Genomic DNA, 13757 nt, shown 5'->3' with positions numbered 1-13757 from the left:
TTTAGCTACCCAAGTAACATGCCGCCGCAGAGTCAGCTCACCCCAATGATAACTCAGCGGAGAATCAAAAAGGTTCTAGAGGAAACTCCGCCGTTGACTAGCTAGATCGAGGCTAGGTTGCGGGTCCCGCTGTCGAGCAGATTGTCACCTGATTGATCATGTGATTTATGCGGAGTACAAAAAAAATAAAGGCCAATTTACACAGAAATGTGGAACTTGAGAGCATTTTCGCTTGGCCCGCCAAGCTCACGTGCTTGCCCTAAGGAAAATCACAACTCCAGCACATTTTCGGTAGCCGCAGCCGCAATCGAGGTCAAGCATCAAACACTTCCCGTCACTCGTCGTCTTCCACCCCAACGACAACCCTCACACATCAATCAAGATGACCAAGCGCACGAAGAAGGTCGGTGTCACGTACGTATAAACATATTCAACATGCCCGCGTATTGCTTTTCAATTGCTAACTACGACTGCAGCGGTAAATACGGTACCCGGTAAGTTGCCAGAAATTATCCTCCCGTCCACACGAATATCCCACGACGCCCGACACTCGATTTTGCAAAGCTCCAAGAAGGTTCGGACACGGCTGGTTATAAAGGAGTTGGGAGGTGATGGGAAATTTTGGATATCATTCGCCTCGGAAGTTTACCGTCACCAACCACAACAAATTATGCCACAGCCATGACAACCGACACGACTGCCGCCCTCGCCCCGCCAACTACCGAGATTGAACTTGCAAGACAACAAAACTAACCTTGTCGTATAGTTACGGTGCTTCCCTGCGAAAGCAGGTGAAGAAGATGGAAATCACCCAGCACGCCAAGTACACCTGCACTTTCTGCGGCAAGGTCACCGTCAAGCGCCACTCCACCGGTATCTGGAACTGCAAGGGCTGCAATCGCACCATCGCTGGCGGTGCCTACGTTGTTGCGTACGTTTCACCATGAATTCTACCCAGCCTTGTCGTCGAGAGTTGACCACGAAGGGGGAATACATCAAACAAGTTGGAGTCTGTTGTACTAACTGAGCATGTAGCACCCCCGCCGCCGCTGCCATGCGCTCAACTCTGCGACGATTGAGGGAGATTGCTGAAGTTTAAGGGAGCATTCACGACGGGAGAGGAGCGTTTACGGCATTTGCTTTTCGGTCTGGTGTATGGGGAATTCTGCACTACGAGTGGACGAAATGGACGTCGACATTCGAACTTGGGTCATAGAGGCCGGTCGATTAGCAATGGAATATAAAAAAACAACGGTTTCATGGTCTCTGGCTCATTCATTTTCTTTTTCCCATTTTTTGCCGACACGCTGTGCCCTCCCACGATCAACCAACTCGCCTACGACGATAAAACCGTGAGACGTGATGTTTTTATCTACAGGCAGCATATTTGGACTGCGCACTAGATGTTACGCGACAGAAATGACCATTAAGAATTGAATCGTGCAAATAGCTGGCCTGGCTTCCATCACAGAAGATTTATCATGAACCATCCAGGCCTTCCAAGCTCTACACTACTATACCAAAGCACTGTCAGTTGCATAGTAGACCAGTCGCATCCAGACTTACGCCTCCCGCGACAACTGCGGCCTGATATATAAAGAACCAAGCCCAACTACGGAGTATAAGGCGGCATACATGATACATGAGAAAAAAGAGGAACCTCGAGTGTCCAGTCCCAAATGACGTGTCAATTGTCCCCATCACCAGCATAATACGCCTTGGGTAACCTTGGTAATACTATGCCAACCACGTCAGAACCAAGCAGGCCCTGACTCGCACCCAAGATAGCCCAGGCTACACGTAACAACTAGCTAGACGCTTGCCGAAACTCTGATTTATATCAATGTCCGCAACTATGACTAGCTGGCCGCCGTTATTCCTCGTCGCATGCAGCCATCACCGTCCCTCGGCCCATGCCTCTCCACGCCCCGGTCCAAGTCGGAGGGTTGTTGCCCTGTGCCTGTGCAAGGCGAGCAGTAGGAGCATGTTTTGTCTGTTATTCCGCCTTGTTACCCAGGTTCCCGCTGTGACGACGAGGGCCTGCTTATGCAATCAACATGGCATGGCATTGCCCTCTTTTTTTACTTTTAATTGCCAGCGGCATGAGTCACTGCAATTTACGGTCTGGCAAGTTCCGGGCCTGGCTGGCAGCGAGAGGGACAGAACATCCCTGCGTCATAACTACTATACGGGTGACCTGAACATGAAGCCAGGAGTGTTTGCAAAATATCCAGTCCACAGGGACCACGATTTGGCCTGCTCCACAGCGAGCCAGAGTGGCAATTATTATACCACCACCAAAAGATGGCACGCCCAAAGACCGCTCAGGTGCCAAGCATCCATGTCGGCCGGTGCCGCGAGCCCGACAAAAGAATAATGTCCATGCCGACGCATGAGTTATGTACATGGATTCAGCCGGGCCCGTAGCGACGCGGGGAGTGTCACGGCCAAGCGGCTGCGTTTCCAAGCCAACACTGACAGAGGAGTCAAACAGACGGTGCTGTTGAGTCGCTTAGAATGCATGTTTGCACTATGAGCCAGGCTTACCAAGGACCCGAGTCCCATTGGCCGTGGGCGGCTGATTGCCCTCTGGGGTGGGTTTGAATGCGCGGGAAATCAGGTATGTAGGTGGAATAGATTGCTTGCGAGGGGTGTGAATGTGACGACGATCCAACTCGAAATGTCAGGGGCATGGAGGAACAGAAGAAGAAACACAGCAGGCGGGATTGGGTCAATTAAAGGACGCGGAGATCAAACCGTCCAAGGCCCTAGATGCCAGGCGTAGAGTAGAATTATCGTTGAGAGCCGTGAGCAGTGCGTTTCGTGGCCTCGTGAGTCAACCCTTGAGGAAAAGAAAAAGGGTAGACATGGACAGCATTCACAAACTATGCCAATCGTCTCGCATCCATGTACGGCGTCGTTGCAACCTTAATGGCGGTGACAAGCGCACACGAGGAACCACTCACACCAAGACCAGGAGACTGGAGCGGCTTGACATTAGGTACGTAAGTATGTGCTAGTAGTACTAGCAGTACGGAGTAGTAGTACTAGTACTAGTAGTTGACGGCGTGTGGGCAGAACGTGTCACGGGCCCCCACCCCTCCCTCAACCTCTAGCAATAGCGGCAACGACGTGCATCCAGCCATCCAGCCGTACTCCGTAGGTGGTTTCTATTGCACGCAAGAACCAGACGTTAAATGGGCAACCGTGAGAGACATCACGACCTGCCAAGAGCAACGCATGGAGCAAGTTAACCCCCCACAGAGCAGCCCAATCTGGCCCGTGAATGCGGTTTTCGCCTTGGATACTGCGAAATGCCGCTATTGACGGACTCATTGCCACGGGCAATCAGTGCAAAAGCGCACGCGGAGGAAAACATTTAATGTTGACCCCATCGTCACACTCGCCGCACTCGCTGCAGTTCATTTTTAAGTAGTTGCCGTACACTGGATCAGATTGACGTCTCCTGTCCATGCCATGCCATGCCACCCGTGAGTCGTATTGCACATGAGCACCCGCGCATGTAACTTACACCAGACACAACCCAAGAAAAAAAAAAAAAACAGCCCACGAGTACAAGTCACGCCCCCCTCGGGTTTGCAGTGTTTCTTCATCTAGTATTAGTAAGTAGGTAGTTATAACCGGCGAGGCGAAAGGGAGCAGGGAAAAGCAGCAATCCGCCAGTCTCTCCACTCACACGCCGCTGCCACCAGGCAATCAATCCCCTCTACGGAGTACTCACGACGGTTATCATCGCACACGCTTTCGTCTGAAACCTCGTCTTGGATCTGCCGCCCTCCCCCCCAAACGACCGAGGCACACGCAGGTCCGTCCTTTGTCACCCCGGTGCCTTGTCGTGCTGCGCACAAGGCACTCTAGTGTCGCCTTGCCTCGTCCACCTAAAGTGAATACTATTACTTGACACCGTACGTACATACAGAGTCGCCCTGCTCGCCCTGCCAGTGGCCTGCGCGCGGGGGGAGCTTCTTTACCCCGTTCCTCCATCTCACATTTTGCCATTCACCTCTGGCGGTGCCTGCCGGCGCCTACCTAAGTACCTACAGCGGTCTCGACATTGTCGACGCAATTGTGTCGTTTGGAGTTGTTCACCATCGACTTGGCGCGTCTAACGCGCACTGCAGCGCCGCTAGGACGTCCATTTGATATCAACTGCTGGTCGCCTCGGGGGCCCCCCGCTGGTGCTGATTGGCTGCGCTGCGGCGCCTCAGGCTCGCCTAGTGCCCTGGGTGTTCTGGGGCTGAAGGTATCGGCTACCTCCCCTCCCTGCGGCCACCTCTGCAACTTTGGAGTACGTCGGTACTTTACCTGGCCACTGCTCCTCCTCCTGCCTGCACCTCTTGTGGCGAGACGCTGTCGGCAGGCCCTTGGGCTTGTGTCTGTCTGTCTGCTCAACGCCTGCTGGTCGCCGGGTACCTAGGTACCCAGGTACGGAGTACTGCCGCTGTGGATTAGCTGACATGGAGGTCAACTGCTCCTTGGCCAGACATTGACATCCAGCCTGCATCTCTCTCCTCTCTTTCTTCCCTTCCCGCCCACTGGCCGTTTCGACTCGACCAGACTCTTTCCTCTCTCTCTTTCTCCCCCCCCCCCATTTCCCATTCCCATCCCCCATCCCACTTCAGTCGGCACTCGGTCCACTGCCACCAGCCAGTCCTCGACTCTCACTCAGGCTACCAGTTGACCTGCTGCACCGCCGCCCGCCCACCATCGCCACCACTCAATATTAGCTGTCTCTGCTACCGCCTAGTTCTGGACCCATCAATTCATTCATCACTTGCCGACCCAACATTGAAGCAGCTCCACTAATACACCAACCCGCCAGAGACAGAACACAGCGCTCAGCACTCAGCACTTAGCACCCGCTCAGTCGTACATACAGGTTCGCAACCAAACAGCACTTGGCCGTCTGCTGCCGTATCCAGATCGATTTGTTGCCTCGTTGCGCCTTTACCGTCCGATTATTTCTTTTCGAACCTTATTTTACATGTTTTCATCATATTTGCCTCTGCATCATCCAAACTGGCGTCATGGACGAACCTGAGCAGTGCATCATCTGCTTGGATCCTCTGCCGCACCCCTCGTCTCTGTCCTCGCCGCCTTCGCCTTCGCCATCGCACGTCAACGGTGCAGGCATCAAACCAGCCCCAGAGACCACCGCCGAGTCCGACCCTGTGGCCGACGAGCCCAACCATCTCAACATAGTGGCCGCATTAGATGGATGCGAACATATTATCCACGATACCTGCATCCGTTCCTGGGCTCAAAAGACAAATACTTGTCCCATCTGTAGGACACCCTTCCACTGTGTTCGCGTGTACAATGGTGTAGATGGTACGTGCAGCACCCACCCACAACCACCCACAACCAACATGGCCTTGCCGGCAACATCCGAACCCAGAGAGAAAAAGAATTCCCAGACAATCATGACCGTCAACATGTGTACTTACTAGTTTTAGGCACGGCCATTTCTACCTACGATGTCATAGACAAAAAGCAAGTCGCCGAATTCGATGTGCAAGCCTGGCTTGGAGAGAACATCGTCGACCAAGAGGAGGAGGAATGCAACCCTTGTCCCATATGCAATTCGGCCGAGCGAGAAGATATTCTACTATTATGCGACAGTTGTGATGCTGCCTATCATACGCATTGCATCGGACTCGATCATATTCCCGAGGGTGACTGGTATTGCATGGAATGTGCTCACTTGTTCCAACTCACCCAGGATCAACCTGAGCGAACAGATGCTGAACCAGAGTCGCCGCGTCCCCAGCTTGTCCAACGCCCGCACCCACGAGATGTCCGTGGCTATCATGTTCGGACTCGCCAGCGGCTCAGACGAGCCCGCCGCCAGGCTCGTAACGCGGAGTGGCAAGGCGCCTGGGGACAGTTTTCTGGTCGTTTCTACGAGATGAGCGATCTAGATCTCGATAATCACGATGACGAGGATGAAGACCTCGAGCAGTTTCGTCGTTTCCAGCAGCTCGACCGTCGGGAGTTGGACCGATGGCGACAACGCATGGATATCGCCAATCGTCTCGGTGCTCGTGAGACTTTTGCGAGCAACATTCCGCCACAAATCAGCGAGCGCCTACAACCGCCGCCGCCGCCAGTCGAGGAAACTCGTGACGAAAGGCGTGCATGGGGTGCGTTCGATCGTGCTCGAGAGGCTGAAGTCACAGCCAGCGGAACTCGTAAGCGAAAGAGCCGATCAGTCACCGCATCTCCGGCCGAGCCAGTGCAAGAACCAGAAAGGAAATTGAAACGCCCACGAACTAGGAGATTACCCACCCAGGCCGAAGCCTCTGCCTCTGCCTCTGCTCCTTCACCTTCTACATCAGGCCCATCTAGTGCACGCCCAACAACCTCCACCGCCGCAACGACAACTGGAACCAGTGGAATCAATGGTACTAATGGTATCAACGGCACAAACGGGTCTTCGCTGAGAAACGGCTTGACTCGGATGGAGAGCGCAACGCCCTTGGTGTCGTCGCTGCTTAAGGAGTTAGAACCCAATCCCTTGTCCGAGGACGAGACGCCAGTATTAACTCCAAACCGGCGCGTGCCTCCGGAAGCATCCTCTCCCGCCCTCTCGCCCTCGCCCTCAAACCACAGCAGCCCTCGAGCTCTATCGTTGACCCCACCACCACTTCCAAGCCTTAACGGTCGGCCTACCTCTCCAACCCTATCACTTAGCACACACATCGAGCCACGATATCCTCCCGCAAATTACTCTCCTACCCGATCCAACAGCGATCATGGAGATTCAGATTCGCGTTCAGCCAAGGTCGACCCACGCCCGCTAGAACTGCGGCAACCTCGGCCACGACGAGCTCATCAAGTACCACAAACTGAAGAAGGCTCGCCAACGCGATGGACGATGACGCAAGAAGAAAAGAAGAGCATAAATGATATTGTTAAATCGGCTTTGCGACCTCACTGGCGGGCGCAGAAGCTAACAACAGAACAATATGCAACCATTAATCGCGATATTTCTCGAAAGCTTTACGACGAGGTAAAGGGTGCTGCGTCACTCAATGAAGAATCTCGACGGACGTGGGAGAAACGAGCCACCCAGGAAGTAGCACAGGCGGTTGCCGAGCTATCAGCTTGATCACTGTTGGTACAAGATGAAACATTTCAGTTGGCATCGGCGTTTTCAGGCTTAAAAAGGTAGCCTTTCGTGGTTAGATACCCAGGTAATTTTTTGTACCTTCCCCAGGAAATGGGGCTCTTTCGTTTTCCACTTGGAGATTAGAATTGGCGGCGTAACGGGCGCGTTGTATGTTGGTTGTATGTGGTCATAGTATCGGGAGGCACATTGATGTTGTTAGCGATGAGGATGACTTCTTGTATTGTATATCGTTGGAATGATGCACTGGGCGCTGCCCGAAGGGCCGGAAGATGAATATATTACATTGACGATGGTCACGATACTCGATCGCTCTAATAGCAAGAGTAGTAATTTGACACCTAAATAAATTTAGCCATGAAGCTCGACAATTTCATAAGTGGGATGCGCTGAATCGACAACATGGCCTCCCAACAGGGGAGAACCAGCAAGCCGTGTCAAAAACAGCTCCCAGATCCAGGTGGTCTCGGATCATGTCGTACGAACTCCATGGATCATTTACACCCTTTGACACTGGTTTTTCGTGATCCAGTCCATAGTGGGGCAGACGGGCCACAAAGAAAAAAAGGAGAGAAAAAGGCTGACTACGCGCGACGGTAGTATGTCAGCAGTATCTATCTAACAGAACCCGGTAAGTAATAAAAATTGCAGGCACCGCTAGCGAAAAAGACTGCTCTGGAATTCACTCTCGGCACTCGTAAATGATCAGGACGTTCTGGGGGTGGAAACAGGTCTTGACGATAAGGAAAATGGTGCCTTGGTGAAAGAGGAGAAGGGAGAAGAAATTGGACTTGGGGAGAGATTGAGGAAGTAACTAGACCGACTGGCCGGTATGTGTTTTTGCCTCAGGCATTCACAATTACCGTCCGTGGTCGCCCCAGGGGTGGATTGACCAGTGCCAAGAACAAGTTTGAATAATGACTAAGCCGCCCTCCTAAGAAAGCGCTGGGGCCAGGAGCTTGCTGCCAAGGTCGAGGGACCAAAAAAAAGTATGAGACGCCGACGAGGGCGTTTTCGACATCCCGAACTTCAAGGCCACCCACGCTGAGGCAAAGGCAGCCTATCATGACTGCATCAAGTAGGGGCCGACGTGCTCTGCAAGGCGCCTTATCAGGTTAGGGTTCTATCGCCGTCTCAAGCTGCAAGCATCAATTGGGAAGCACTTTCTACAAGGACCCAAGAAAACTAACCTCACACGACACCACAGCTTCCCCCAACGTCTGCTCAAGATGCGCTACGAGCACTCGAATAGCCACCCGCTTCTACTCCTCTACCACAGCGGCGACGACCAATCTGTCACCAGATGCCGCGGCACCCCCTCCTACGCGAGCAACGCCCCCATACGACGTGCGGTCCGGTCTCATCCTCACCCGCCCTCCTCTCCTGACACGAAAGCTTCACCCTTTTGAAAACGCCTTTTTCTTCTACCAGAAACGTCTGGAGGAGCGCCTCAACACTCCCTTCATCACTAGCATTTACTTTAAGCCTGACACTGCGCGACGCTTGGACTGGAGCCTCAAGGTCGGCGAGCGCCAAGGCACGGTGGCCAAGGATATCGGCGTGTATAATGGCAAGGGCTCAATGGCGTGGGATGACGAGCTGAAGGTTGGCGATCAACTCAGTAGCCAGGACAGCGTTCTGAACAGTCTGCTCAAGGATGCAGAGGCCCGTGTCAGCGACGACGCCGAGGTAATCGCTGCCGAGGACGTGGTGCCCGTCGAAAGACCCGTAGAGAGAGAGACCGAGGCCGATAAAAAGGGCGACGTGAAGAGATTGGACAGGCAGCTCGAAAGGACGCTGTATTTGGTTGTCAAAGGGAAGGATGGGTGGATGTTCCCGGCTGATGTTGTTTCCAGGGACGAGAACCTGCACGAGGTATATTCTTTTCACACATGACTGTTGGCCCCGTGTGTGGTGACGCTGGATGCTAATGAGCGAACTAGGCCGCCCAGAGAGTCTTGGACCAAGCTGCCGGAGTAAACATGAATACTTGGATCGTCGGCCGCGTCCCCGTTGCCCACGTCGTCAAACAACCAGTCCAGACTGCCGACGGCACCGTTCAGACCCGCGGTCAAAAGACCTTCTTCCTCAAGGGGAGAATAATGGCTGGCCAGGCTGATTTGAAGGGAAATCCTTTCGGATACACCGACTTCAAGTGGTTGACAAGGGAAGAATTGGAAAAGGAGCTGTCGCCTGAATACTTCCGTGGTGTGCGAAACATGATGTCGGATAGGTAGACCAAGGCCAAAGCCTAGCAGCGCGATTGATAGCGTACTCTATCGAAGGGGACGACTTCATGGGTGAACGGTGGCAAAATCATATAAAACACGCCTGGTTGCAAGGCGTATCGTGTAAAATTATTCATGTAACATATTTGTACAGCATGTCAAGACAATGGCTACGTCTTCCATTCCCATGCAGATTGCGTCACGTGTCGACGCATTTTGCTTCAAGTGAGAGTCTTCGCAACTTGATTCTCGAGCTGCTCTATGTCCTCGTAACCGGCGATAGCCCTAGGGCTCTATGAAAATACAAAAGGCCAACAAGATATCACCAAGACACATGTACACGCACCAAGCGTTACGAGCCACAGCATCAACTTTAGTACACTTTCCCAAAGAGGTTTCCTCAACGCCCCAACTCCGCACCTTGTCCTCATCCTATTTTATGCAAACACAACAACCCGCCTCCTTGCCGTTCCCGCTCCCCCTTTCTCCCTAATTGACCATTCGTCTACAATGTTCCGGTAGGCTTGGCTTGCCCCTCGACAAAGTTCAGAGCATCTTCCTCGCTGTAACAATTGATAGAACTTGTCTTATTGTGGAACGTCACACCGTAGCACTTGTCTGCCACGTGGACAATTTCAGGACGGAAAGTGGTGCAGATAAATTGTGTGCCGGCTTCGTTAGAAATAGATTCTAGTAAAGCGGCAACGGCGGTACGATATTGGGCGTCTAGATTTGCATCTACCTCGTCAAAAATGACCATGGGACTGCTCTCAGTCTGTTGCAGGGCAAAGATGAGACAAAGGGCACATAAACCTAGTGATCGACGGTTAGTTCGTACTTTCATTGTAGATTCACGAAGGTCACCTACTCTTTTGTCCGCCACTGAGTTGTTGGATTCTCTGCTGTTCGTCCAGATGCTTGGAGTTGAACGAAACGCTGATCCCTACGCCAGTGTAATTTTCGACACTGCCGCGCGCCTCTTCCTCAGATTCCTCAGGTTCCTGGCGGCGATCGGCTCTTCTCTGGATGACCAGACGTCCATGGCCAGCGGGAACTAGCTTGCCGAAGATGGTTGCAAACTCTTTGGAGACCTGCTTGAAGGTACGCTCGATGGCCTCATCCTTACGTCGATCCAAATGCTCGACAAGCTCCTCGATTGAATCTTGTGACGCATCTAATTCCTTTCGTCGCTTCATGAGCTGGTCTTGCTGCGTCGTAAAGTTGTTATACTGCTCGAATGCCTTCTTGTTGACATGCTTGTACTTCTTCAGAGCTTCATTAACCCGCTTCAGTTTGTTGGTGATCTACTGATTCATTAGTATCGTGCAACGGCCACGTTGGTCGATCAAACTCACCATATTGGCTTCCATATTCTCGTATTTGTCGAATGCTTCTTCTGGGAGCACGCCCAACTCTCTAATATTCTTGGCGCATTCGGCAGCCTGTGTTGTAAGAAGCGCTTTTCTTTGCATTGTCTTCTCCATCCTCTTCTGCTGCTTCTCTATTCTTGTAGAGAGTTCGTTTTGACGTTGCTCTCTCTGCGACTTCTCTCCACTGAGCTCGTCAATCCGTCCAACAAGCTGTTCCATTTTCCCTTCAGTCTCCTGGAGATTGGCTTCGACAGCGTGGAGTGACTTTTGAGCTTTCTTCAACTCGCGTTGTGCCTCTTTCATACCTCCAGATGACCCACCGGATGTCGAGTTCTCGAAGGCCTGACTGCTCAGTTGATCAAGTTTCAGTTGAAGATTTTGACGCAAATCAACCTCGAGAAATTGTTTTGTCCTTTCGAGCTTTCTTCGCTGGTTACTCAAGTCGTTCCACTGCTTTTGCAACTGTTGCGAGAGGGTACTCAGCTGCTCCAGCTCTTGTTCTTCTGCAGGAGTAATATTCTTTTTAAACTCGGTGCCTATTTCAGCTTCGTGTGCTGCAATTTCTTCCAGAAACCCATTCAGGTTTTTGTCCACCAAATCCCGGCGAACTAAAGCGGCGTCGAGACGGGATCTCTCGTTCTCGACATGGGCAGATTTGTTTCGCAACTCATGCTTCAGTGGCTCAAAACCGTCATCAGCTTGGCGTAACCGCTGCTCCAGCTTTTGTAGCTCAGACATGGCACCTGTGATTTCTTGATCTTTGAGCTCAATCTGCCTTCGCAAATCTCGGGACTGTGCTATTAGACTCTCATACTCCTGTCGCCATTTGTTCGCGGAATGCACTGCTTCCAGACGTGACTTGCGAGGATCAATATAACCACCAGTCATTGCACCTCGCTTGTTGGTAGTATCACCTTCGGCCGTGATACCATCTACCCCATGGCTGCGAGCATACTGGGAAGCCACAGCTAAGTTGATACAGACGACAGTCTTGCCGAACACTTGCTGGAACGCCTTTTCAAACTTGTGATCATACTGAATCTTGCTTATCAAGGGCACGGCGTCATTGGAGCGGGGGAAAGTTATTTGTCGGGGTCGTAATTGAGCCAACGGCATGAAGGTAACTCGACCACCACGTTGCTTGAACAGAATATCGGCTAGGTATGTCGCAGTATCAGCGTTGTCAACAACGTAGTGAAACAAGCTAGCACCCGCAGTCTGTTCAACGGGCAGTCGATATGCTTCATTCACCTCAAGCAGGTCGGCCAGTGTTCCATATGCGCCGGGGATATCTTGCTCCGCCTTGAGGCGACGAATGGTAGCCAGGCCGCGGGCTGTTGCACCATCTATGGTGTGTGACATTTCCCTTTCGGCTTGGTCCTTCTCCTGTCGGGCATTGGCAATGACAGAATTTAATTTGTCTTCTTCACGACGGATAAGCTTCCGTTCGTCATTCAACTTATCCAGATGGGCCCTGGCTTGCGTTGCTTCCTCTGCCAACCGGACTCGGTCGCCACTCCAGTTGGCAAGACGAGACCGTAAATCAGCCACCTCCTTCTCCGTCTGATCAATGGATTTCCGAACCCTAGCAACTTCTTCTTCGGCTTCCAGCTTGTTGGCCTTCTGGGTGCTCATTGTCATGTCCAACTCTTCAATTTCAGACTTCAACCAGGCATCGCGCTCTGACTTGTTCTTAAAACGTGAACCGCGAGTTTGCTTGGAGAAGAGCCGAGCCCGTGATGCCTCAGCCGTATCCAGTTGCCTTCTCACATCACTTTCTTGCTGTTTCTTTTTATTGTAGTCAGGCAGAATTTTAGCCAACTGACTTTCTTTCTCAGACATCTCCGCCTGCACCGATTGCAGTTCGGCTTCGTGCTGCGAACGAGCTTGTTCTAGAGCAGACTGTCCATCCTTCAGGTCCTTTACTTTAAGTTCAACCTTGGCTAGAGCCTTGGCACCATCTCGCCTATCTTCTTCGTGTTGGCGACGATCGATCTGCAGGAGCTCCAACTCCCGTTGCAGGTTGTGAATCTCGGCATCCAGTTTTGCAATCGCCTTCTCTCCCTTCAAAAATTCTGAACGGCTTGAGTCGCTGGTGTCCAGACCATCTTGTCTAGCATTGTCAATATCCTCCAGAGCAGACTGGATGGTCACCTGCTCCCGATGGTGGTATGCGTATTCAAGACATCTCCTCTCCCTATCCTTGTCCTGGAAGCCTCGCAGTTCTTCCTTTTCTTCTTCGAGTTCGCTTAGTCGCTCTTTGATATATTCCAGTAGTTCATCGATTTTTTCTCGCTTGTTGTTGGTCTCGTTCATGATTTTGAGTGACTCAGCGCGACGTGCTTCGTACACGTGAGTGCCAGCAACTTCTTTCAGCAAATTTAGTCTGTCAGACTCCTTCATGTTGGTCAACGCCGTGACACGACCTTGTGGAACAATGTAGTAGGGGTTCGAGCGTGAGAATCCCGCAGCCTCGAGGAGATTCATTACATCCGTCTTGGTAACGACCTTGCGGTCCACGGAGTACTCATCCTTCTTCAGTCCGATAGTTCGGCGCAAAACAACTTCCTTGTTGCCTGTAGGAAAACGATCGTCGCTGTTGTCGAAAATGATCTCGACGTACGCGGACATGACTGCCGAACCTGAACCCTCGTGAAGCAGACCCTGGCGCTCTTCGCGGCTCATCTGAGTGTATGCATCACTCAGGACAAATCGCATTGCCGCGAAAAAGTTACTTTTTCCGGAGCCATTGCGGCCAACGATGACGTTCGTTTTGGGAGAGAAGGGCTCGATAACAGTTTGCTCCTTGTAACTGTCGCAGGGTTAGAGCACTGCAGCCGCATATTCGAGCAAACAACCGTGTGAAGCATACCTCTTGAAGCCCTGGATAATGATCTGTTTGATATACATGGTGGGCTGCGCTGGCGCTGACGCGCAACATCCGAGGGACCAGGGAGCTACAGTTTGAACCTGGCCCTAAAACTCGTTGTGATGGAGTGAGGTCGATTT

At 52.2% G+C, this 13757-nt stretch overlaps 4 protein-coding genes across 4 annotated transcripts; 3 read left to right on the top strand and 1 right to left on the bottom strand.

Annotated features, from left to right (window-relative positions):
* Positions 1 to 382: 382 nt before the first annotated feature.
* Positions 383 to 1099, top strand: RPL43 (60S ribosomal protein eL43; the record flags this gene model as incomplete). The annotated part of the gene is made up of 4 exons (XM_014693600.1): positions 383 to 414; positions 477 to 494; positions 767 to 931; positions 1036 to 1099. 4 exons carry the CDS (start codon positions 383 to 385, stop codon positions 1097 to 1099), a joined length of 279 nt encoding a protein of 92 aa, XP_014549086.1.
* A 3949-nt stretch (positions 1100 to 5048) lies between these two features.
* On the top strand, positions 5049 to 7132 carry G6M90_00g014350 (uncharacterized protein; the record flags this gene model as incomplete). Its single annotated transcript, XM_014693601.1, has 2 exons — positions 5049 to 5352; positions 5478 to 7132. 2 exons carry the CDS (start codon positions 5049 to 5051, stop codon positions 7130 to 7132), a joined length of 1959 nt encoding a protein of 652 aa, XP_014549087.1.
* A 1083-nt stretch (positions 7133 to 8215) lies between these two features.
* Positions 8216 to 9387, top strand: MRPL17 (mitochondrial 54S ribosomal protein mL46; the record flags this gene model as incomplete). Its single annotated transcript, XM_014693602.1, has 3 exons — positions 8216 to 8264; positions 8358 to 9025; positions 9094 to 9387. The coding sequence occupies 3 exons, from the start codon at positions 8216 to 8218 to the stop codon at positions 9385 to 9387; spliced, it is 1011 nt and encodes a 336-aa protein (XP_014549088.1).
* Positions 9388 to 9883: 496 nt separating this feature from the next.
* sudA (Chromosome segregation protein sudA) lies at positions 9884 to 13658 on the bottom strand (the record flags this gene model as incomplete). Its single annotated transcript, XM_014693603.1, has 4 exons — positions 9884 to 10191; positions 10247 to 10682; positions 10734 to 13560; positions 13621 to 13658. The coding sequence occupies 4 exons, from the start codon at positions 13656 to 13658 to the stop codon at positions 9884 to 9886; spliced, it is 3609 nt and encodes a 1202-aa protein (XP_014549089.1).
* Positions 13659 to 13757: the final 99 nt, after the last annotated feature.

This window comes from Metarhizium brunneum, chromosome 1 (genome assembly GCF_013426205.1).
Source record: "Metarhizium brunneum chromosome 1, complete sequence".
Taxonomy (NCBI): domain Eukaryota; kingdom Fungi; phylum Ascomycota; class Sordariomycetes; order Hypocreales; family Clavicipitaceae; genus Metarhizium; species Metarhizium brunneum.
The sequence above is the reverse complement of the archived record's forward strand: the minus strand, read 5'-3'. Positions and strand labels throughout refer to the sequence as shown.